The sequence below is a fragment of the Bos indicus x Bos taurus genome, chromosome 2 (assembly GCF_003369695.1).
Source record: "Bos indicus x Bos taurus breed Angus x Brahman F1 hybrid chromosome 2, Bos_hybrid_MaternalHap_v2.0, whole genome shotgun sequence".
Taxonomy (NCBI): Eukaryota; Metazoa; Chordata; class Mammalia; order Artiodactyla; family Bovidae; genus Bos; species Bos indicus x Bos taurus.
The window spans coordinates 18,160,996-18,186,634 of record NC_040077.1 but is presented as its reverse complement, the minus strand read 5'-3'; the positions used below and the strand labels follow the sequence as shown (position 1 = coordinate 18,186,634).

Here is a 25,639-nt window from a genome sequence, read left to right as displayed (position 1 = left end):
AGGATATTCTCTCTGGATGTTCCCTCCCAGGCCTTACTCTTATTTCTGTACAGGGGAACATGTTTTGCCCTGCTTGGCACTGAAGTATCTTAAACTGCTGTTATCTACTTGCTCTCTAATTTCTTGGGGGATGTCTTGGAAAATATTTTGATGACCAGCAGGTGGGTCATTGGGGGCTACCAATAGATGCATTCTCTGTTTGAATTCTCTGCCTGTTTGGACTTCACCCTTTAGGGGACTGGAATGCAAAAGTAGGAAGTCAAGAAACACCTGGAGTAACAGGCAAATTTGGCCTTGGAATACAGAATGAAGCAGGGCAAGGACTAATAGAGTTTGGCCAAGAAAATGCACTGATCATAACAAACACCCTCTTCCAACAACACAAGAGAAGACTCTACACATGGACATCACCAGAAGGTCAACACCGAAACCAGACTGATTACATTCTTTGCAGCCAAAGATGGAGAAGCTCTATACACTCAGCAAAAACAAGACCAGGAGCCGACTGTGGCTCAGATCATGAACTCCTTATTGCCAAATTCAGACTTAAATTGAAGAAAGTAGGGAAAACCACTAGACCATACACGTATGACCTAAATCAAATCCCTCATGATTCTACAGTGGAAGTGAGAAATAGATTTAAGGGCCTAGATCTGATAGAGTGCCTAATGAACTATGGAATGAGGTTCGTGACATTGTACAGGAGACAGGGATCAAGACCATCCCCGTGGAAAAGAAATGCAAAAAAGCAAAATGGCTGTCTGGGGAGGCCTTACAAATAGCTGTGAAAAGAAGAGAAGTGAAAAGCAAAGGAGAAAAGGAAAGATATAAGCATCTGAATGCAGAGTTCCGAAGAATAGCAAGAAGAGATAAGAAAGCCTTCTTCAGTGATCAATGCAAAGAAATAGAGGAAAACAACAGAATGGGAAAGGCTAGAGATCTCTTCAAGAAAATTAGAGATACCAAGGGAAAATTTCATGCAAAGATGGGCTCAATAAAGGACAGAAATGGTATGGACCTAATGGAAGCAGAAGATATTAAGAAGAGATGGCAAGAATACACAGAAGAACTGTACAAAAAACGATCTTCACGACCCAGATAATCACGATGGTGTGATCACTGACCTAGAGCCAGACATCCTGGAATGTGAAGTCAAGTGGGCCTTAGAAAGCATCACTAGGAACAAAGCTAGTGGAGGTGATGGAATTCCAGTTGAGCTATTCCAAATCCTGAAAGATGATGCTGTGAAAGTGCTGCACTCAATATGCCAGCAAATTTGGAAAACTCAGCAGTGGCCACAGGACTGGAAAAGGTCAGTTTTCATTCCAATCCCAAAGAAAGGCAATGCCAAAGTATGCTCAAACTACCACACAATTGCACTCATCTCACACGCTAGTAAAGTAATGCTCAAAATTCTCCAAGCCAGGCTTCAGCAATATGTGAACCATGAACTTCCTGACGTTCAAGCTGGCTTTAGAAAAGGCAGAGGAACCAGAGATCAAATTGCCAATATCCGCTGGATCCTGGAAAAAGCAAGAGAGTTACAGAAAAATATCTATTTCTGCTTTATTGACTATGCCAAAGCCTTTGACTGTGTGGATCACAATAAACTGTGGAAAATTCTGAAAGAGATGGGAATACCAGACCACCTGATCTGCCTCTTAAGAAATCTGTATGCAGGTCAGGAAGCAACAGTTAGAACTGGACATGGAACAACAGACTGGTTCCAAATAGGAAAAGGAGTATGTCAAGGCTGTATATTGTCACCCTGCTTATTTAACTTATATGCAGAGTACATTATGAGAAACGCTGGGCTGGAAGAAGCACAAGCTGGAATCAAGATTGCCGGGAAAGATATCAATAACCTCAGATGTGCAGATGATACCACCCTTATGGCAGAAAGTGAAGAGGAACTCAAAAGCCTCCTGATGAAAGTGAAAGTGGAGAGTGAAAAACTTGGCTTAAAGCTCAACATTCAGAAAACGAAGATCATGGCATCTGGTCCCATCACTTCATGGGAAATAGATGGGGAAACAGTGGAAACAGTGGCTAACTTTATATTTTTGGGCTCCAAAATCACTGCAGATGGTGACTGCAGCCATGAAATTAAAAGACGCTTACTCCTTGGAAGGAAAGTTATGACCAACCTAGATAGCATATTCAAAAGCAGAGACATTACTTTGCCAACAAAGGTTCATCTAGTCAAGGCTATGGTTTTTCCTGTGGTCATGTACGGATGTGAGAGTTGGACTGTGAAGAAGGCTGAGCACTGAAGAAATGATGCCTTTGAACTGTGGTGTTGGAGAAGACTCTTGAGGATCCCTTGGACTGCAAGGAGATCCAACCAGTCCATTCTGAAGGAGATCAGCCCTGGGATTTCTTTGGAAGGAATGATGCTAAAGCTGAAACTCCAGTACTTTGGCCACCTCATGCGAAGAGTTGACTCATTGAAAAAGACTGATGCTGGGAGGGATTGGGGGCAGGAGGAGAAGGGGACAACAGAGGATGAGATGGCTGGATGGCATCACTGACTCAATGTACGTGAGTCTGGGTGAGCTCCGGGAGTTGGTGATGGACAGGGAGGCCTGGTGTGCTGCGATTCATGGGGTCGCAAAGAGTCGGACACAACTGAGCGACTGAACTGAACTTATTTAACACCTCTCTCCCAAGGAAGGCATTCTGGCATATACAAAAAGGAGTGAGTAATATTAATGGACCCGACTTCATAGGCAAGGGGAGACATAAATTACGAGGAACTGGGGCCCATCAAGTTGCCCCTGGATCATCCCATAGGAGGGCACTCAGGACATTCCCCTTCCAGTGACCTCCTTCTGACAAAAGGTACCCTGATCTGGGCCCAGGAAGCTTCTTGGCAGCCTGTCCAGCCTTCTCAGCCCTCTGGGGTCCCCTCAAGGTGGTGGGTGAGTCAGAGCAGCCAAAAGCTCTGTTTTCTTTATTAACCTCTTATCCTTATTGGTCTTGTCTGTTAAGTCTTGGTTGTTATAGACCTTGAAAGACCTCCTTTATTAAGGTTGACAATGAGGTTTGGGGCCCAGCCTTGAGCTTTCGTATTTTTCTCCTAATGTCAGGAGTTGTTGTTGCTGTTCATTCGCTTGGTCATGTCTGAATCTTTGCACCCCATGGACTGCAGCATGCCAGGCTTCCCTGTCCATCACCATCTCCCAGAGTTTACTCAAACTCATGTCCATTGAGTCAGTGATGCCATCCAACCATCTCATCCTCTGTTGTCCCCTTCTCCTCATGCCTTCAATCTTTCCCAGCATCAGGGTCTTTTCCAATGAGTCGGCCCTTCCAGTCAGGTGGCCAAAGTATTGGAGCTTCAGCTTCAGTCCTTCCAATGAATATTCAGTATTGATTTCCTTTAGGACTGACTGGTTTGATCTCCTTGCTGTCCGAGGGACTCTAAAGAGCCTTCTCCAACACCACAGTTCAAAAGCATCAATTCTTTGGCACTCAGCCTTCTTTATGGTCCAGCTCTCACATCCATACAGGATTATTGGATAAACCATAGCTTTGACTAGATCGACCTTTGTCAGCAAAGTAATGTCTCTGCTATTTAGGTTTGTCATAAATTTTCTTCCAAGGAGCAAGCATCCTTTAATTTCATGGCTGCAGTCACCATCTGCAGTGATTTTGGAGCCCAAGAAAATAAAGCCTGTCATTGTTTCTGTTTTTTCCCCATCTATTTGCCATGAAGTCATGGGACCAGATGCCATGATCTTTATTTTTTGAATGTTGAGTTTTAAGCCAGCTTTTTCGCTCTCCTTTCACTTTTATCAAGAGGCTCTTTAGTTCCTCTTCACTTTCTGCTGTAAGGGTGGTGTCATCTACATATCTGAGGTTATTGATATTTCTCCCGGCAATCTTGATTCCAGTTTGTGCTTCATCGAGCCCTGCATTTCATGTGATGTACTCTGCATATAAGTTAAATAAGCAGGGTGACAATATACAGCCTTGACGTACTCCTTTCCCAATTTGGAACCAGTCCTTTGTTCCATGTCCAGTTCTAACTGTTGCTTCTTGACCTGCATAAAGGTTTCTCAGGAGGCAGGGAAGATGGTCTGGTATTCCCATCTCTCTCAGAATTTTCCATAGTTTGTTATGATCCACACAGTCAAAGGCTTTAGCGTAGTCAATAAAGCAGAAATAGATGTTTTTCTGGAATTCTCTTGCTTTTTCTATGTTCCAATGAATGTTGGCAATTTGATCTCTGGTTCCTCTGCCTTTCCTAACTCCAGCTTGTACATCAGGAAGTTCTCAGTTCACATACTGTTGAAACCTGGCCTGGAGAATTTAGAGCATTACTTTGCTAGCATGTGAGATGAGTGCAATTGTGCAGTAGTTTGAGTGTTCTTTGGCATTGTCTTTCTTTGGGATTGAATGAAAACCGACCTTTGAGTTTTCCAAATTTGCTGGCATATTGAGTGTAGCACTTTCACAGCATCATCTTTTAGGATTTGAAATAGCTCAGCTGGAATTCCATCACATCCACTAGCTTTGCTCGTAGTGATTTTTCCTAAGTCCCACTTGACTTTGCACTCCAGGATGTCTGGCTCTAGGTGAGTGATCACACCACTGTGGTTATCTGGGTGGTTAAGAATCTTATTTGTATAGTTCCTTGTGTATTCTTGCCACCTCTTCTTAACATCTTCTGCTTCTGTTAGGTTCATACTATTTCTGTCCTTTATTGTGTCCATCTTTGCATGAAATGTTCCCTTGGTATCTCTAATATTCTTTAAGAGATCTCTAGTCTTTCCCATTCTATTGTTTTCCTCTATTTTTTTGCATTGTTCACTTAGAAAGGCTTTCTTATCTCTGTCTGCTATTCTTTGGAACTCTGCATTCAGATGGATATATCTTTCCTTTTCTCCGTTGCCTTTCATGTCTCTTTTTGTAGCTATTTGTAAGGACTCCTTAGACAACCATTTGATAAAAAGCATAGCCAGTAGTGTCTCCCTTCTGTGGACTGAGGGTGTATATTCATGTACTAGCTGGCTCAGGAAGATTGCAGCTTTCCATCTTTCTTCTCTGTAACCTCTTAGAACTTACCTAGTTTACAGGCTTTACCATACACTTTTTCATTCCTTCCGATAGACAAATAACATGTCTCATCCTAGCGTGGCCTACTTGATCTTCATAGTCCCAGCGTGGGTCATGTTCTGGGACTGCATCCTCACTCCCCTGATAAATTTGCTGATGCGGGTTGGTGGCCAGTAGGCCATCTGCCTGTTCCCTGGTGTTTCTCAGTATATGCTCAGCTTGCAACAGTAGGCCCGAATGACCGTGATGTTCTGCCAGGTGAGAGTGTGTCAACCCCAGCCTGACAAATTTGGTCCTAAACTTGTCAAGGTTCTCTGAGAACCTGCCACATCTCTGCTTACAGATTCCCAAGTCTCCCACTGAAAAGGGGACGTGCATTCTAGCTGCTTCCTGAAGGGGGTAAAGGCTTTGTGGGACAAAAGTGGGGGGTTAACTTTGAACCTGATCAGAGCTCCGCTGGGAAAAGCACTGGGGCACTGATTTGGGGGTTTCGATTTGTCAGGGTGGTGAGGTGGGAGTCCAGGAGCTGAAGGAGGTGGTGAAGGGGAAGAAAAAGGGGCTCAAGAAGGAGGCTTAGAGTGCCGATGACTAATTAAGAGACTGGAAGACGGGGGGTCTGTGAGAACGTCTGGCTCCCAATCTTTGGGAACAACATAGGCATAGAGGCTCCACACACATGATAAAAATCCCTCAGGCCTGAGTCTCGGTTAAGTATAAAGGTCTGCACACACGGGACCTTTCTCCATTTTGGGGACTGCTTACAAAAATAGATCCAGTAGTAAAATGGTGTTAAAGTTTAAGAGATCCAGTTGATCATTGGAGCTGGGTGATGGATACATAGGAGTTCATTATACTATTCTTTTGAAAAGATTTGTATTTTTTTCTGTTGAAGTATAGTTGATTTGTAGCATTGCATTGATTTCTGCTGTGCAGCAGGGTGGTTCAGTTGTACATGTGTATATATTCTTTTTTGTATTCTTTTCCACTGTTGTTGTTCACAGAATATAGAGCGTGGCTCCTTGGGCTGCACAACGGGGCCTTGGTGTTTACACTTGTTTCATTGCACTATTCTGTTTATTTGTGTACATTTGAATTTTTCCACAACAAAAGTGCTTTCCTTAAAAAAGCAAGCTGTGAGAGATGTACAGTGTGGTGTCGTTTATATCAAGGTTGAAAACATAAACAGAAAAATAGACTTTATAGATTTAGACTTTTGTGGTAAATGCTTAAGAAAAAACAAACACATGGAAAGCATAACAGCTGATTTGACCTTAGTGGTTACTATTGGATGGCAAGAAAAGAAGGATTCAAAAGCCTTTATAATATTCTGTGTATTTACTGGGGCTTCCCAGGTGGTTCAGTGGTGAAGAATCTGCCTGCAATGTATCAGACACGGGTTTGATCCCTGTATTTTGGGAAGCTACCCTGGAAAATGAAATGGCAAACTATTTCAGTATCCTTGCCTGGGAAATCCCACGGACAGAGGAGCCTGGCCGGCTACACTCCATGGGGTCAGAAAAGAGTTGGACACAACTGAGCGACTCAACAACAACGTTTTCATTAAGTTATTCTGTTTAAAAAGAACCAAAACAACACAGTTAAGGGATCCATTCTGTGACCACTTCTCCTGGTCACCCAGTACATATTGGCACCAGGCTGCACTGTAAAAGAAAATCAGTTTATTTCTTTTTAAACTGTGTTATTTAAACTGTCTCCAGTTGTTAAGAATGCAGAGATACCCTGGGCATTTCTCATATTTACATTAATCTGAAATGTACACTGGCGAGTTTCTTTTATATTTCTGAGTATGCATATAAGTGCTCAGTTTCCTTTAAGCCAATTAAAAACAGCTCATTTACAAGTTAATTTTTACATACAGACAGAACCAGAGATCCAATAGCTTTCCCGTCAGAGTTTAAAAGTCCTCTTTTTTTCCTCCGTCTGGGGGACCTTAGGTAGATCAGATAGTTCCTAGAGCCAGGCAGAACAGTTAACATTGGAGGCAGGGGGGAGAAAGGCAAGCTACTTTTCTTTTCTGCCAGTGGTGGTCTTTAAAGTCCTACTAAGCACCCCAAGCCTGGAGTCTCAGGCCCTGTGGGTTGTTTTTGCATTTCAAGGCCTAAGTGCTCCACCAGGTCCACAATGTTTGCAGAGACTCGCAGGATCAGTTGGACAGACAAAAAGACATAAAACAAAGGTCCTTTTAAAACCATGGACAATGACGGAAACTTAAAGACACAAAGAGTCTTCAGGATGAAGGGCACAGGAGTGTAGGGCTGAGGACCAAGGGAGGGGCAAAGGGAGAGGGACAGAAGAGACTGAAAGAGACAGAAAGAGATTGCCATTTCAACCTGCCCCCTGCAGACGTCTATTCAGGTACCAACCCATCTGCTTCCAGAAAGGGCCGGTGATGGAGGGAGCACCCTGTCCACTGTCCACCGGGGTGATCAAGCCTGGAAACCAGCCAGTTGTGCATCATTTCTGGGTCCCCAACCCACAGATGGGACTTCTACCCATGCGTCCACCAGTATACAGAAATCTGCCATTTCAGCCTGTTCCCAGTGGGACATCTCTTGGCAGCAGGAAAATAAAGGTGAGAATATTGTGAGGCGCTCAGACTTCCAGCCACTACATGATATTAGGTTTGAATCTCCTTCACTCTTGTAAATCTCCAGTAAAGGAGAGCCTACTGGACCAGGGTCTGTCTGCACGGTGTGAGGCAGGCCTCTCCCACCTGTTTGTCACTGGTCAAGGGGAGCTGTTGCTGGCCAGAGGGTCTCACAAGCCAAGAGGAGTGATGCAGCAGCTGCCCGATGTCCACTCTCTGGGAAGGATGGGGCAGAAGTAAGAGGACAGAGAGGGGAGAAGTAGAGAGATTTCAGGAGAGGGAAAGGGACAAAGGTAAGGGGGAGAGTGTTGCCTGAATGAGGGTTCTGGGACCGCCAGCGACCAGGAAGGCAGACTTATCAAACGTGGTGACACTGAAATGAGATCCAGGCGAGCACTTGTCACCCAGGGGGAAGCCGCATTCGGTGGTCCCTGGCGGTGCCCAGATCCTCTCCTGGGACAGGGACAGCTGTCCTTTCATTGTGTCCCCAAAAAGTATGTTACTGACCAGAGTTCGTGGCCTCCTTAGTCAATAGAAATTGATAAGAGGCTAGACAGGAAATTCCAGCAAGGCTTTATTGGGGCCCCTGCTGCAACAGGAAGGAGCAGAAACAAGTGACGGTTTCCCTTGCCTGCTTCCTGGAGGGCAGCACGGGTGAGCTGGTTCCTTATACGGGGTGAGGGTAGCAGTGGGTCCGGGGTTGGCTTAGGTGGTCTGCCCACCTACCTGATGGCGCTGTGTGGGTTTTTGGTCTTTTCTGTATCTTGTTCATAATTTGCCCCAACTGCACATGCATGCAGTTATTTTTAGTCCTTTGTAGTTTCTCTGTATTTTGTTGCTTGAGGAGACATTTGTCCAGGTGCAGGCACTACAGCAAAAGGTCCCAGGTCCCAGCCTGTCTCAAGAATAGGTATTAAGTTGTTTGATGGTGTTGTGGGTGCTGTCGGTACTGCCCAGACCCAGGTTATGCGTATCCGCCCCGGTTTCGTGAGCATCGGCTGTTGAGCTGCCCTAGTCTGTAGAGAGCTGTCTGGCCAAGGGGTGCCCCTCACCCTGGAGATTATTTCCCTCACCCGTGCCCACCCCCACAAGCTCACAGCATGTAGCCACTGATAAGGGATGCAGATGGTCTGCGTCCCTGTTCCCAGGTGGAACCAACTATGGTACTCATGGGATGGGGCTGAAGCTCCTGCCGAGACCACATTCTTGCTTAGCTTTTTTCCTCTGCTCTGCTCCCCTCACTCTTTTTCTTGAGAGCAGCTCCTCAAACTATTAATCTCCAGTCTCTGTCTTAGACTCTGCTTTTAGGGAATCTGACTTTCTGAGAGCAGTCCCTCAAACAACTAGAGTCTGCTTTTAGGAAATCTGACTTAAAGAATTTGTTGCAGTTGTTTTTGTCAGTTGCTAAGTCGTGTCTGACTCTTGTGACCGCATAGACTGTATGTGGCCCTCTGTCCATGGATTTCCCAGGCAAGAATACTGGAGCAGGTTGCCATTCCCTTCTCCAGGGGATCTTCCTGACCCAGGGATTGAACCTGAGTCTCCTGGATTGGCAGGTGAATTCTTTTACCGCTGAGGCGCCAAGGAAGCCTTAAGAAAGAATATTTGCTGAATAAACTAATGCAGACCCAAGATCTTCTTTGGGGAGTAGGAATTGACTGTGCATTTGCTTCAACTTTGGCCGCTTATATTTACATTTAGGAGGTAATTTAGGCAAAGAATCAACTGTATAGGTTTACAATTAGGATTATCTAATTGAGATGGATAAATACAGATTTTTCTGGAGGTAGGTATTTTATTATTAAGTATAGATCAGTTGTTTTGAAAAGCATGGTAGGACTATACAATTTAAAATGAGTTCTTTAAAAAAAAAAAGTCCTTTAGCTTTGAAGACTGATTTGTTCTGTCTCAGCTTGGAGCTACAATAGTCAGTAATGGATTCAGTTGCACAGTTGATCATTTTCCCTGAAGTGGTCATTTTCTCTTCTGTATGTTTCTTAAGGGACAGGGTCTATCTCATCTTGCTCATCTTTGCACAAAATATTGTGAATTTTTGATGTTCCCGTACCTTTGGATTTAGTTGAATCAGTCCCTCTAAAAATATTTTTCTTGATAATATGTTTAGAAGATTTCTTATTTTGGGGGATTTTTGTTAACTTCTGGGGATAAATTTATCCATGAGAATCATATCTGTGCTTTTAAAAAATTGTTGAGTACATTCAACATGATAATTTAAATATTTGCTGTAGAGAACTTGAGTTGCTTTTTCTTCTCTATCATCATTTCTGTGATTTTCAAAGGCACATACCTCCCCAACCACAGAATTTCACAGAAAACAACCAGCCACACATTTTGAGGTGCAGATAGCTTGCTTTATTTTGTTGTTACTATCTCAAGGAGGTCCAACAATTATAACTAACAACTGAATTTAAACTTGCATGAAAAGAACTACATCAAATTGATATTTTGGGCAGTTAGTAATATTTTGTTGTTTTTAAATTTAACAACAGCTTTATTTTGTTCTTTATTTTTTGCTGTGGCTCATTGCTTAGTTGCCCCAGTTTCTGGTTTAAATTTAGAACTACCACACGAAGGCGTTGGCTGCACCCCTGAACCTCCAAGAGTTGACACTGCTCTGGCATAGGAATGCATGAATAACTTGGTTAACTGAGGGGATGGCCAGGTGATGTTACTTTTCCAAGCTACCCAGGCACTCTCTATGGTCAGAGACAGTGTGAAATGAGCGAACAAAGTGTTGGCCGTTACACTTTGTTCTGGTAATATTTAAGTCATGATAATTTTGAGTGTGACATCATCAGAAAATGTAAGACGTTAAAGTGTTGCTTACAGGAGGGTAAATGCAAACATCACCAATGCCTTACATTTCTGATTCCATAAGTATCGGTGCATATCAGGTGATGTGCACAGCATTTTTCGGTGGATAGGACATCTTCAATGGGGAATTCCTCGACCCACTGAGGCATACTTAGACATCAACATTATGTTGAGGCACAAAGATTGATTAAGTGTTGAGCAGGGTATTCGTTCCATAAGAAACTTTCTCCTACCAACCGTTAGTTTCAATAGTTACAGTGTAAAATGTCATAAAATAAATGGTACAAAACTTTATAACCGTTAATCCGGCTATATACAGTATGTACATGTCACTAGAAAATGTGTAATCTTCTTAGGTCAACAATTATGAAAAGACTGAAATGTATTATTTTTGAACTTCGACTCATTTAGGTTGATACAAAACTACTCTTTTTTTTAAGTATTTACAGATCAGAAAGATAGAAAGATTAGTCCATGTGAATCATTTGGGAAAGGTTAAGAATGAGTCTGAGTGTGAGAGCACAGGCCCTCTTAAATGGATCGAATATTTATATTCACAGTAGCAGAGTCAGATCCAAATTCATTCCCTAAACTCAGGGTATACAGTCCACCATCTTGTTTCCGTACGTCCATGATGATCAGAGTCGTCAGGTCATCTGTGTTTTCAATATGGAATCGCCCTCGCTGTTCTTGATCGTGAATTGTTCTTCCACCACGAGACCATGTTATTTCCGGGGTAGGCTCACCCGTAAAAGCGCAGGCTACTGTTAAAACTTTTCCTTCATCAATGCTGATGTCAGAGGGAAGAGCTTCAATTTTAGGTGGAATTCCTTCATGGAACAACAACAACAAACGTTTAGAATCACTGAAAAGAAATAAAAACTTGCATTCTACTGAATTGTGTGTACTAAAGATTCTACCATGCTACTAGGCTTGTCTACCTCTACCAATAATTGGATTGCTCACCTCTTAGGCCTGCTTTAAGCATTCTACTAGTTGAACTTTCCAGTTGTGTCATACTAGATTTTCCCATAAAACTGCTGGAACTCATTTCTACAAAGGACTCTTGCATGGAGGACATGCTTTGGGCAGACATGCTTGCAAATTTCATTTCAGTCATGCTGCTAGCACTGCTGCTGCTGAAACTGCTGAAGGAGGCCTCCTGCTTAGAGGCAGACATTTGGACTGACTGAGACGAGAAGCTTCCTTGCAAGCTTGTGTCACCACTTGTCCTCAATACTACCTCTCTGGGAGGTTCTTCAACTAGAGCTGTGGAGCACAGCAGATACACAGTGAACATCAGTGACATCTGGTTAATTTGTGACATCTGACATTGACTTGCAGAAATGGAAACTTAGACACGCACACACAGAAACATAACCCAAACAATTTGCTGTGAAAGCATAAGCAGATACATACATACAGTTGTCAAGAGCTAGCCCAGTGTCTCCCAGAAACGAATCCTTATATTTCTATTATTACATTTCATGCAGGTGCTAGAATCACTAGGAAAAAAATGATTAATCATATAGAAAACAATTTTTATATTGTGCATTCTGAAAATACAAGTAACAGGACAGCTGGTAGCTTTGCTTTGAAAGTTAACTTATCCATATTTCTATCTAGCTGTAAAGAAACATTGGCTGTTAAGAATGAATTCACACAGGAAGCCTGTCTCTTACACATGCCTTACGCAGGAAGCCTGTCTCTTACACATCCTCTTACACAGGAGCCTCTCTTAAAGAGGCTCCTGAGAGTTTGCTGTGCTCAGAAAGACAAAAGCAAAAAACAAAACCATACAATGGCCTTAAGCAAGTAAGGAAAGTGGTAAACATATACTTACGAAGGACTGTTAAGGAAGCAGTAGCTGAACACTGGCCATGGAAATTTTTGGCCTTAATTGTATACTTCCCACTGTCACTTACTGATGCATTTCGGATTTCAAGAGAATATACATTTCTGGAGCGACTTACACTGATATTTGAAGAAATAGAAATCTAAAAAGAAGAGAAAAAATAAGTGTTTCTTTGAGCTCTTCAGGAGTAAAGTATTGAAAGTTCTCTTCAGTAACATTCATAATTAAACTTACTGGCAGGTTGTTTTTAAACCATTCGATTTCAGGCGATGGCTCACCACTGATTTCACAAGAAAAGAGAACGTTTTGTCCTTCATTAACATTTTGAGATCTGGGCTGTGAGATGAAGGCTGGAGCATCTGAGAGTTCTTTGCTTAGGGTCAGATCATACTGACACTTAATGATGCCTTGGCTGGTTTTGCCGATGCAGGTGAGGATCCCTTCGTCTTTGTGACCAGCCTGTCTGATGGTCAGGGTCTGGTCGCTGCCTGAGATGCCGTATCTATACTCATCAGAATTGCTGAGCTCCACCCCATTCAGTACCCATTTCACATCAGTGGCACCAGCAATGTTGGCTTTCAAAGTCACTTTCTGACCAGCAGTTATACTCATCTGAGTGGAAAATGCTTTGATCTCAGCATGAGTTCGGATTTCTTCCGATGCCTGTGATGTTTTAGTGATTTCCTCATGGACAACAGATTTTTCCAGGGAGGCGGCTTCTGATTTCTTGACTTTCTCGGAAATCAGAACTGTGGAAGCTTCCTCCTTGAGGGCTAGCTTTTCGTGAGATTTTACCTCTGATGTCTTGATTTCTTCAGAAATGAGGGCTTTCTTGGAAATTTCCTCTTGGACAGATGCCTTCTTCTGGGATGTAATTTCGGAGGTCTTTTGTGCAGATACTTTCTGTATCTCAGTGTCTTCTACAACTGAAAAAGAAAGCTCCGTAAAGCAAATTGAATGGAAAAGTGGTCCTACCCTTTTGTCTTGTGGATTCTGCAAGTAATACACAAAGAAAAAATACTGACTTATGCATGCAGTGTAGGTAATACTTGATACTTTCTCAGCCCCGATCTTGGAAAGTTGTCATGCATGACTTTCGAGGTCAGTGTAATGATTATTTAAACTAAACTAAATTGAAGAATGAATTCTGTGGCTTAAGGGGAAAAAGTTTTGAAAGGAATAGTTAAAGGATCTAGGAGATGGATGGATTTAGGAGATTTTGATTGATTAAAACAATTTAATTATGTTTTAGAAGATTCAGATGAAGGTAAACTCATTTTAATCGGGAGAACTGATACAGCTTTGGACTGTATCATTAACTTTCCACTGCTTTGGAAAATTAGCAAGAGCGAAGTTTTAAGGAAGAAGTACCATTTGGTATATTCACCTGACTATTCATTCTTAAACATTACAGGGAGCAGGAATCTTACATAATATCTGGGACTCTTATATAACACTGCATACAATTATGCACTTAATAAATATAAATTATATCCTAACTTCAAATATGGGTATTTGTACATTTGTGTACAAATGGTATTCTGTAACTTGGTAAAACAGTTTTTATTTTAATACTTTGTGTGTGTGTAAGCAAGCATGTTTAGAAATGTCTCCTTAATAGAGTCTTCTGAAAACTGTTGGTAAGAATAAAAGCCAACTTACCTTTTATTGTTAATTTGCAGCTAGATGACACAGATCCAGCTGAGTTTGTTATTGTACAGGTATAAAGACCACTGTCAGAAGTATCGGTCTTATGAATTTCTAGGAAGAATGCTCCTTTGTCTTCAGAGAGTTTGTATTTACCTCCTTGTGATATAGCCTGTGGAACGCAAGTGATTTGAATCTTAAAAAGTTGAGTTACTCTTAAACTTTCTTTGGGAGTTGGGAAAAAAGGAACAGGGTTAGTTTTCTTTGTTTATTTATTTTTTTTTTTTTAGAAAATAAGGTCATTTAAGAACCAGTTACCTTTCCATCCTTTGTCCAAATGACAGTCGGCTGGGGTTCTCCAGTAACTTTAACTGCAAATTTAGCAACACCGTCTGAAGAAACAGTGGTATCCTGCAGACCAGTAACAATTACTGGTTTTGTGGAAATTGGCGCAGGAGCTTTGGGTTCAGTTTTCTTGGTTTCTGTTGGCTCAGCAGTTTTTGGAGCTGCTTTCTTGGTTTCTGTTGGCTCAGCAGTTTTTGGAGCTGCTTTCTTGGTTTCTGTTGGCTCAGCAGTTTTTGGAGCTGCTTTCTTGATTTCTGTTGGCTCAGCAGTTTTTGGAGCTGCTTTCTTGGTTTCTGATATGCTTGACACCTGCTCATGGATACTCTTAAAGGCTTGTCCCACAAATTGGAAGTTAGTTTTGGAAGTTCCACCTTCACCAGAAACCTCACAAACATATTCTCCACGATCAGATTCGGCGAGGTTGAGGATTTTGAGCTCATAGGTGCCATCTGCAGAATAGTGAAACTGGAAATGCCCGTTTTCCTTCAGTCTCCTGCCGTCTTTGTACCAGGTGACCTCTTTTGCACATAATGCACTGCTTTCAACCACACAGGTCAGCTTGGCTATGTCTTTAGAGGCTTCTGCCTTCAAGGACTGAATTATCTTAGGTGGGGCAGCGACTGGCTTCTGCTGAACCTTCTCTGTTGGTGTGGGTTTTGTCTCTGTGGGCGGTACAGCTTTGGGGTGAGGAGTCACTGGTTCTGGGGATTTCACTCGTTTTGGAGACTTGGCTCCTTCTGGGGATTTTACCCGAGGCTCCGGGGATTTGACTCTCGGTGGTGATGTCACAGCCTTTTCAGTAACCCTGGCCTTCTGAACAGTCAGAGTAAACTGCGCCTCTTGCCTCCCGTCGCTGTTCTCCACCACCACACTGTAGTTGCCCTCATCTGAAGCCTGGACTGAAGAGATCTCAAAAGTTGACTTGTACTTTGAGGTGGTCACTTGGTGGCGGGCAGAAGTGCTTATGACTTGTCCCCCACGCAGCCATGTCACCGTTGGTACTGGCTCACCATCTGTATCGCAAGAGAACCTTGCAGACTCACCTTCATAGACAGTTATGGACCTTGGCTTTGTGAGGATTCTTGCTGCCAAAGTCGTCTTAATCTTTCTGTGTGTGGACTTTTCTTCCAGCGACTTTTCTTCGATTGCAGCACTTTTCATTTCTGCGGATGCATGGTGTTCATAGGAGGAGAGACTTTCCCGGGTCTCCGTCATCAATGATTTCATTTCCCTGACGGAAGAGGAAGCTTCTATCTCAGATGTTTTCTTAAAGGACGAAACTGCATATGCCTCTGTTCTTGTCAGCTCAGGGAAGACAGATCGGGGAACCTGTTCGTCTCTGCGCTGGGAAGCATAGGTAGTGTAATCCCCTCCTGTGACGTCCAAGGTCGCATAGTCGGAAGCCTCACCTTTGTAATTGGTGCACACAGCACGGTATGTTCCACTGTCATCAATATGACAGTCCAGAATTTCTAGGGTCAGGACCCCACTGGTGTTGGTGTAATGAATCTTACTGCTCTCTTGGAGTTCTACACCATTGTGGTACCATTTGACCTCAGCAGTTGGCTTTGACTGAACGTTTAAGATAAAACGTGTATTTTGGCCGCAGGGAACCCGGTGGGAACGCATCCTCAGCGTGATTCGAGGCGCGTGGTCAAGTGTAAAAGGCTGCTGACTCAAAACCTCATACTTCCTTTCCGATGTCTTTTGAGTCTTTAGAGCAGCTTTCATGGACTCATACCTGGAAAAGATATCAAATCTTGCCGACCTCTCAAATCTTGACAGTGATCGCTCACTAGACACAGGGCTGGGGGAACGTGGACGAGTCCTCTCTGGGGTAGGAGACCTTCTTTCTACATCTTCTTCTTCTTCTTCTTCTTCATCTTCATATTCCTCAGCTGGCCGTGGCCGCGGCCGGATCAGCTCAGACACGGGCCTCATCAACTCGATGTAGGTGGGAGACAGTGAGCGCCGGCGTCTCAGCAGCCTGGACACCGAGGAGGACGTCTCTCTCTGCGCGTGTTTGGAGATCTCATATTCTTCCTCGATTTCTGTTATTTCGGTCACTTCTCTCTGGCGTCTTGATTTCTTTCTAGACTTCGCCTCCTTCGCCAGGTGGTCCAGCTCGCTCTTGTATTCCAAGAGGCGCTGGGTGGTGGTGGCGGGCCGCAGCAGCTCGTGGTCCTCTCTCTCGGCCATGATCCTCTGCCGCTGATGGGCCTGCCTGTGCGAGGCGCGGGCGTGCCGCTCCCGCAGCTCTGCGTAACTTGTGCTGGTCTCTTCCTTGGTTGGGATGTGATAGGTTGAGTATCTGAAGTCTCTTCTTGCTTCCTCCACCTTGACGTGAGCTTGTGGGGAAGAATAACGCAGACTCGAAAGCTCAAAACGGGGAGGGCTCCGGCTCGGGGGTGAGGCTGAAAAACCCAGTTCCAGCTCTTCTTCAAGACGCAGCCTCTCTTCCTCTGTCCTCTTCATCGCCAGGTAGTCGTCAATGGGCAGGAGTAATTCTTCGTCGGAGATGTCACCAAGAGAACGTCTCCTGGGTCTGTAATAATAGTAGTAATCCGGAGAAGGTGTGCGCCGGCGGGCTGGTCTCACCATTTCAAGGTCATCTTGGGACAGTTTGGGAATCCGCCACTTAGGTCTGTATTGATCGGTGATGCGCGGGAGAGGCATCACGTAGAACTGCTCCCATCTTGAAAGGCGGATGCGCTTGGGCCTCTTCTGAACAACTCTGTCAATCTTCCCAGGCATTTCAAATTGATCCCGTATCTTCTTATACCACTTCATGTCAGACATGGGCACGAACTGCTTAATGTGTTGGTCTTCTTCTATGGTGGTCTGTTTGTACTTGCGTGGCTCTGGTACTTCGTAAGGCATGCGGAGTTTCCTCTCCTCCTTCTTTTCTTCCGTCTCAAGTCGGTATTCCCCTTTCACGGTCTTGGTGCTGACAGCTGGTTTGTAGAGGATGGCAGCTTCTCTCAGCGCCTCCTGGGCAACCTGCGTCAGCGGCACCGCCTCAGTGCCAGAAAGAATTTCAGCCATTCTCAGGGTCTTGTCAATCTGCCTCTGCACATGTCGTTCGTGCTCCTCTTTTGTCTTGAATTCCTGTTTGACATACCTCAGGCGTTCCACTTGTAGGTGGGCCTGGCAGCTGCTGGATCCAGCTGTATTTGTGGCTGTCACCCTGTAATAACCGGTGTCTTCTGGCAAAGTATCCCTGATGTGAAGAGCATAATAATCCAAGCCTTCGTGGATAATTTCAATGTTAGGCCCAAGGGACAGTGGCCGACCATCTTTCTCCCATTTTAACGTCGGTGGGGGGATGCCAGACACTCTGATCTCAAAGCAGACACTTTGGCCTTCTTGGCATTCTGCGTTTGCCAGTAGCCGTTTGAACATGGGTCTGAGGGTCGTATCTGATGGAGGTGGGTGTGGAGTTACAGTCAGCTTTGCTTTGCAGCTGTCCTCACCGTACTTGTTCCTTGCCACAACGGTATATTCGGCATCATCATCCATAGTTACGCTGTTGATTGTTAATTGGTAAAGACCTTTGTCCGACTCAAATATGTACTTCCTGTCATCATCACCTGGTTTGATTTTCTGACCTGATTTGTACCACGTTACTCGAGGCTCTGGGTGGACAGTTATGGTTACACCAAACCGGACATTTTCACCCACATAAGCTGTCTTGTTATAGAGAGGCAGGGTGAATTCAGGTGGTCTTTCCAGGAGTCTCATGGCATCTGTTCTGCGCTTAAGTTTCTTCACAGTTCTACGGCAATAATAGTCGTAAACTTCTCTCACACCTTTGACAAAGAGCTCTGCATAAGAACTGTCTTCACCATAGTCATTGACTACTTTGCATCTGTAGGTACCATCATCAAATTTGGTGATGTCTTTGACATACATGGTGGCCACTCCATCTTCATATGTGATTTCATATTTCTCACTGTTCTCCAGCTGTCTGACACCGAAGTACCAAGTCACCTGGGTCGACTGATCGTAATTTTCAATTCTGCATACATATTTGACATAGCCTCCTTCTTCTCCAACTGCATGCATTATCTGCCCAGAAACGGGGCCAATTTCAATGGATGCCACTTTAACTTTAGCAATGCTCACTCCCTTCTGAGATCGAATTGCACCACCACAGGAGATCCGGGCTGCAGACACAACCATGTTGAGGTCTTTCTTGACTAGGGTGTGGTAGTAGCGTCGGTGTCTCAATGTCCTGATCACTTTAGTACTGACTCTTTCTGTCTTCTGCTTCAGCCACGGGTGCTGAAGGGCCTCAGATGCTGTCATGCGAGATTTTCTCTCTTTCACTAATAGCCGGTCAACAAAGTCCATGGCTTCGAGGCTGATCTCTTGGAATGCTTCTTCATCAAAGGTGTATTCAGCATTCATGATGTTCTCAATGATCTGCTGGTTAGTTTCAGCCAGGAATGGATTGATACCACTCAACAGCACGTACACCAGTGTTCCAAGAGACCACATGTCCGTGGCTGTGCTGACAACATCATGCTGGTGGACCTCAGGTGCATAGTATTCAGGGGCAGTGAACTGAAGCCTAAAGTTGTCCCCTGGCTTCAGCTGACGGGCTTGACCAAATTCTATGATTTTAATGGTGGAGCTCCTTCTTGTTTGGTAAATAATGTTGTCTGGTCTAATGTCAAAGTGTCCAATGTTATGGCTGTGTAAGAACTCAAGTGCTTCGCACACCTGGCGAACATAGCTTACGATTTCTCTCTCATTAAGTTCAAAAGCACTTGTGTTAATGCGCTCAAATATGTCAAGTCCTGATATGAACTCAAAGATCATAACTAATTCTTCCATGCTTTCAAATGATTCATGGAGGTATAACATGTTTCGGTGCCTAGCTATATTTAGAATGGAAATTTCTTTCTTTACCAAAACTTGATCAGTCCCTTTGACCTTCACAAATTTGGCCATGTATGTCTTCTTTGAGGATGTTTCAACACAACGATGGACAATTCCAAACTGACCACGCCCAAGATCTTCAGCAATCATATATTTCTCATAAAGCTCCTTGGTTGAAGAGTGAGAAGCTTTGGTCATAGAAACTTCCCTGGTCTCGTCTACCTCTTCATCATAGTTCATAGCCCTGGTCTTGTCTTCTTTGGTTACTGTTGGTTCTGAAGGCTCAGAAGGTTTGCTTAGGCCAAATTTATTCTCTGCTATTATACGGAACTGGTAACTTGTTTTTCCAAATAAGTTGATCACGGTATAACGTGTTTCTCGGGCCTGTCCTACCCGGATCCATCTTTCTGCGGTGGTTGCACACTTTTCAACAATGTAGTTGGTGACTTTGCTGCCACCATCAGAAGCTGGCTCAGTCCACGTTAAGTTCACAGAATCTCGTGACACGTCACTAACTTTGACTCCTCTGGGTGGGTCGGGAACATCAGCCACATCCAGTTCAACTGTCTTCTGATCGATTCCAAATCTGTTCTTAGCACAGACCACATAGAAGCCAGCATCTTTTCTCTCCACTCCATTGGGGAAAACGAGTGATGTGAAGGACCTTGTGACAATAACTTGGTAGTGGCCATTGTTGTCGATGAGATCTTGTCCTTTCTGCCAGGTGATCACTGGATCTGGTTTGCCACTGAATGGGATCTTGATGCTGATTACCTCACCTCGGAGAGCGTGGACTGCTCCCATGCCTTCAAGATTTTTAGGCAAGTGTATCTTGGCTGGAACTGTATCAGAACAAAAGAAGGAAGAATATAATTTAGCAACACTCAAAACTATATAAGAGCGCCCCCCCCATTAATAATATGTAATCTTGCACCAAGATGATGTCTACTGATATGTTTTTACCTTCTACTTCCAAGGAGGCAGTGCCAGACACAGACCCTCCTTGGTTGGTAGCTCTGACTTGGTAAACGGTGGCATCATCATCTGTGACACTTGCAATGATGAGCTGGTGGTAGCCACCCTTAAACTCTTGAATCCTGTACTTTAATCCATCCGCGATGATTTCTTTGCCTTGTCTGTACCATTTCACAATTGGTTTCGGATGACCAGTCACTTTGCAGACCAAAGTAGCATTGCTCTGATATCTGACATTTAGATTTCTCAGTTCCTCTTTAAAGTGTGGTGCCTGAATTGGGACATCAGATTTGGGAGTGACAGGTTCTGATATTTCACTCCATTCGCTCTCCCCACCTAGGTTTTCACATTTCACACGGAACTCATATTCAAGACCTTCAATAAGGTTTTGCACTGAAAAGACGGTTTCTCGAATTTCATCTGTCGTCACAGCAATCCACTTGTTCTGCTTCTTCTCACGCTTCTCAAGGTAGTAATTTCTAATCTTTGCACCTCCATCGCTGGCAGGTGGCTTCCAGGCCACAACACAAGAATCTTTTGTGACAGCAGTAATAGTTGGTTTGCCAGGGGCACCTGGCTTTTCTGTTTAAAACAAAGAAAAAGCATTTGCCTCGTCAGATGAAACAGACAGCTCTATGAAGAGCTTATTTAAAAAAAAAAATGTTACGAACCCAAAGCTCTACTAATGATAGCTAATCCAGAAAAATGAAATTGGTTACTTTATGCTAAGAAACTTATCAAAACAGAAAGTTCCTTTTTAAAGAAAAAGGGGAGAGGGTATATATACCCTTTTAGATCAGCGAAATTCAAGTGACATAAAAGACACTTGTACTTTAGCTGAATCTTTGCTGTCTCCTTTCAAAAGTCATTTCTGTTAAAAAAAAAAAAGTTTTACATACAGATGGAATTTTGCTATAGGAAGACTGTCTGTAGAGGTTGTACTCACCAAATGGACTCTTAATGATCACAACTGAGGAGACTTCTAGAGGTTCACTGATGCCAAACATGTTCTGAGCCGAAACCCGGAAGTAATACCCAGCATTTTCTGTGAGGTTCACAATTCTACAGGTTGTCACTGAGATGGCTGAAGACACCAATTGCCATTCAGCCCCTTCCTTGGCCTCACATTTCTCCACCACATAATTGGTGATCCAGGAGCCTCCGTCATCTGCAGGTGGTTTCCAGCTGATCACCACAGAGTTCTTCAATAGAGCTTCAATCACAATTGGTCCTGTAGGTTTGTCTGGTTTATCTGTTGGGGGAAAATACAATTGTAGTGGTCTCTATCGTGTGCCTCCCAAGACCTTTTTTTTTTTAAAAGAAGAAAAACCACTGAAAAGGAAAACAAAATACCTTGTATTTCCACATCAAGCATGGTATCGACCGTTCCGAGGACATTGCTGAGCTGAACTTTGTATTTCCCAGCATGAGTCTTACGCTGGACATTCTTCATGACAAGATGGGTATAGTGCTCTGTGTTTTCTATAGTAATGTTTTCTGAGTTTTGCAAGAGTTTCTGGCCACGGAACCAAGTGATGGCAGGTACTGGCCGGCCAATGTACATGACATGAATTCGAAGTGTTGAACCCACAGCACCGTAATACTTCTCTTTCAGTGGGTAACCAGGATGGAACTGCGGGGTTGCTTGCAGGAGAAGCTTACTGCTGGATTCTACTTCTCCAACCTCGTTGGTAGCTACACAGGTATAAACACCTTCATCTTCCTGTTCCTCCGTCATTACTGTTAGAGTATGTGTGCGTCCATCTGAAGACATTTTGTACTTGCGGCTTTGTACGAGCTCCTTACCAAATCGGAACCACTTAATGTCAGGCAGAGGCCTTCCGACAATCTGGCATGAGAGTTGAGCAGCTTCGCCCAGTTTAGTGGTAACATCCTTCATTTCTTTGCGTACTCCTGGGGCTTCTCCAGCTAAAGGGTATGAAAGTGCATAATATTAGTGCATTATCGTCACTACTGGATCTATAATCCACTGTCCTTGTATATCGGGAATGAATTCATCGCACTGATTGATACTCTTATTAGACACCATGATTTACACGAGTCTAATTCTTAAGTCTTCACAGTGATTGGAGGATCATCTGGAAAGTAGAGATTCAATGAGGATATCATCATATTATTATGTAGAGTGACTTTTTTATGATTGGGAGGCATTAACTATGTATGGGGTTTGGGGAAAATGTGAGTTCTCTATAAACCGTTGTATCTTTGCCCTGAGGTTCAGTGAAGGGGGGTACATTTGTTGACACTTTGTCTTATTAGGAGTATTAAAATCCATTGTATTCATGGGAGAAATTGCTCTAGGCATGTGCTCAGTTCAGTGCATCTAACGGTTTACTGCTGAGGCTTTGTGCTTGGAATCACTTCCTCTAGAACATATCAACTGCTCCCTTTGTGCACATATGCCAAACAGTTCTTTCTTTCCAAACACTTGCTCTCTAATAAAGCTTTCTGGAGACCTACTTAGTATAGAGGAAGAATTAACCTTTACATGTTGCTTAGTTTGTAAATGAAAGCAGAGAACTAACGGCTACTTACACGTTAGTTTGGTCTTTACAGACATAGCAGTTCGTCGAGGTCTGCTCAGCCCCGTCTCATTCTCAGCGAAAACCCTGAATTCATACTCTGTAGCTTCCAGCAACCCTCCTATTGTGAACTGCCTGTCTTTGATGCGGTCCTTACTGCTCTTCTTCCAGGCACTGTCTCCAGATTGTCTGTATTCAACCCAGTATCCAAGGATTTCTTTGCCACCATCACATTCAGGTTTCTCCCACTGCAGAGTGACGCTGTCTTTGGATATTGAAAGAATCTCGAGTTCTCCAGGTTGGCTTGGCTTATCTGAAATATTTGAAAACAGTTGTAAAGGAAAGAGAGCAAAGATGGCTTGACTCTGTGATTCTAGCCCCTTCAGAAATTCTTTCCTTACCAAATGGATCTTTGCAAACAACTGGTTCAGATGCAGGGCTGGTCTCGCTTAGGCCAACGTCGTTCTGTGCAATGATGCGGAACTGATACTCGGCATCGGGAACAAGCCCGGTGACGGTGTACATTGTGGTGGTGATCTGAGTCTTGTTGTGTCTGACCCACTTGTCAGTTGAGGTCTCCTTGCGTTCAATATAGTAGCCCGTGACCCGAGAACCACCATCATCTTTGGGCCGGGACCAGGACAGGCTGACGGAACTCTTGGTCACATCGAGTATTTCTGGAGGATTGCTTGGAGGCTCGGGAGGGTCTAGGAATGTAAGTGGGAAACACACATGTTAGCGTACAGTTCCAACTCTTGTAAGCTGGTGATTTTCATTTTGAAACAAAAGAGTACTGAGAGGAAGTTTACAGTGTTGTGGTTGGAAGAGCACTTACTCAGTGGTGTTTTTGGTATGACGGGTTCCTCCGATTTCAAGGGTTTGCTTATTCCAAACTGGTTTTCTGCTGAAACACGGAAATGGTATTCCACATTTTCTTTGAGGCCTTTTACCACCAGAGATGTACCTCGGACTCTGGAGTCAATGGTGTACCAGGCGGATTTAGGCACTTCGCGTCTCTCCAGGATGTACCCCAAGATGTCGGCACCACCGTCATCGGCAGGGGGCCTCCAGCTGACCCTCACAGAGCGAGCTTGTATGTCGTCATATTCAAGTGGCCCTTCTGGAGTGTTGGGATTTCCTATCACCCTGACCTTGATGTAGACAGCCTTCTTGCCACATTTGTTTTCCAGAACCAGGTCATAAGTGCCAGAGTCATCCCTGTCTGCTTCTTTGATTACAAGCTCAGTGTGAGTTTCAGAGGTTGCGATCATGGCACGCTTACTAATGTCTTGGCCTTCCTTGGTCCATTTACATATTGGGAATGGTTTTCCTTTGATCGGTATGGTAAGTCTGATGACTCCACCTTGTCTTACTAAGATACCTTCCTGGTATCTTTCATCAAGTTCATAGTCAGGATATTCTGGGGAGAAAGGTAAGGTTACAATTAGCATTTTGGGACAAAGGCATAGGAAATAAGTCTAAAGGCAAATATAGCAGAAAGGAAGTGATCCCATCTCTTACCAAGCATTTCTGTGACTTTGACTGTTCCTGGTACCTCAGCAGGCTCCCCAGGTCCACCAGCGTTACAGGCTAGGACACGGAATCTGTATTCAGCACCCTGAGGTAGGTGTGTGAGAGTATACTCCCGAATTTTGGTTGGGGTGGTGTTGCATTTGGTCCATTCATGTTGATCGACCTTTTGCATTTCGATCAAGTAGCCCGTGACTTTAGATCCTCCTTCATCTTCTGGTACGCTCCAGGCCAGGGAGACTGATGTCCTTGTTGTGTCGGTAACTCTTGGGTTTTGTGGCTTTCCTGGAGGAGCTGGAAAATAAGAGTAACAACATACTTGTTAAAAGTTTCTGCAAAGTTGAAAATCAGATACTAAAAACCTAATGATTTCAGTGAATTGTGGAGACGTGGAATGTAACATTAGGATATTTTTCGTTTTGTAAATATTTAATTCATTTTATAAGTTAAAACTACTTTAAACTCTTGCTTTTTCCTTTGTCTTATATGTGCTTAGTTTATGATCACTAATTCTATCTTACATTTAACATCAGTTTTTAAACTGCTTCGAGAAATACTAACTTGCTTAAAAATTTTAACTGTGATATAGGGTGTCTATCATGAGTTCTATTTTAAAGAGGGAGAAGTAGATTCAAGAGAAGAATATAAGAAGTTACTTTCCCAACACTGCTAAGGGTTGGGAGTGGGGAGAGGATTGACGACAAAGGACACAAATGAACTTTTTGGGCTGATGGAAATATTCTATATTTTGATTGTGGTGGTGGTTATACAACCATACATTTCCCCAAACTCACAGAATTCTCTATTTCAGGAAGGTGAATAACTATATTAAATTATATCTCACTGAACTTTTATATAAAAGGTATTTACCGATTGGATCCATGGCCACAGTGGGTTTGGAAGGACGGCTTGGTTTTCCAGTTCCTCTCACATTGACGGCTGTGACACGGTGCTCATATTCTAAGCCCTCAATAAGGCCAGTGGAACGGTATCGTGTCATTGTCACTGGCACTTTATTTACGCGGACCCATCGATCTGCTCTCACTTCTTTGCGTTCCACGATGTATCCAGTCACTTGGGAGCCACCGTCATCTTCTGGTGGGTACCAAGTAAGTGTCATGCCCTCACGGGAGACATCAAATATCTGTAATGTTTCTGGAGGTCCAGGAATGTCTGCAGCAAGATGGAGGTAAACACACCATGCACCATGAATAAATTAAAGACTCATACATTGTGTGTCTCGTATATACCATTTTAAAAAGGTATGTAAGACTCTTAGGACTATTTTTCTAGTGTTTTCATTTTTGTACCTTTCTTGCTGTTCCTCATTTTCTTCAATTTCATAAACATTTATTA

At 43.6% G+C, this 25,639-nt stretch overlaps 1 protein-coding gene across 11 annotated transcripts in view; it reads right to left on the bottom strand.

Annotated features, from left to right (window-relative positions):
* Positions 1 to 10,019: 10,019 nt before the first annotated feature.
* Positions 10,020 to 25,639, bottom strand: part of TTN (titin) — a 276,227-nt gene continuing 260,607 nt past the window's right edge. For 9 of the 11 annotated variants that reach the window (XM_027556480.1, XM_027556496.1, XM_027556505.1 and 6 more), the window contains 14 exons: positions 25,154 to 25,456; positions 24,275 to 24,577; positions 23,589 to 24,173; positions 23,155 to 23,460; positions 22,767 to 23,066; positions 21,564 to 22,139; positions 21,157 to 21,462; positions 20,199 to 20,792; positions 14,325 to 20,077; positions 14,022 to 14,178; positions 12,594 to 13,285; positions 12,348 to 12,501; positions 11,471 to 11,773; positions 10,026 to 11,334 (listed from right to left, as the gene is read on the bottom strand). In XM_027556480.1, coding sequence (XP_027412281.1) covers positions 11,036 to 11,334; positions 11,471 to 11,773; positions 12,348 to 12,501; positions 12,594 to 13,285; positions 14,022 to 14,178; positions 14,325 to 20,077; positions 20,199 to 20,792; positions 21,157 to 21,462; positions 21,564 to 22,139; positions 22,767 to 23,066; positions 23,155 to 23,460; positions 23,589 to 24,173; positions 24,275 to 24,577; positions 25,154 to 25,456 — 10,631 coding nt within the window. In that variant the 3' untranslated portion in view covers positions 10,026 to 11,035. Of the gene's footprint in view, positions 11,335 to 11,470; positions 11,774 to 12,347; positions 12,502 to 12,593; positions 13,286 to 14,021; positions 14,179 to 14,324; positions 20,078 to 20,198; positions 20,793 to 21,156; positions 21,463 to 21,563; positions 22,140 to 22,766; positions 23,067 to 23,154; positions 23,461 to 23,588; positions 24,174 to 24,274; positions 24,578 to 25,153; positions 25,457 to 25,639 lie in introns of all 11 variants that reach the window. The other 2 variants (XM_027556470.1, XM_027556566.1) reach the window with 1 other exon arrangement.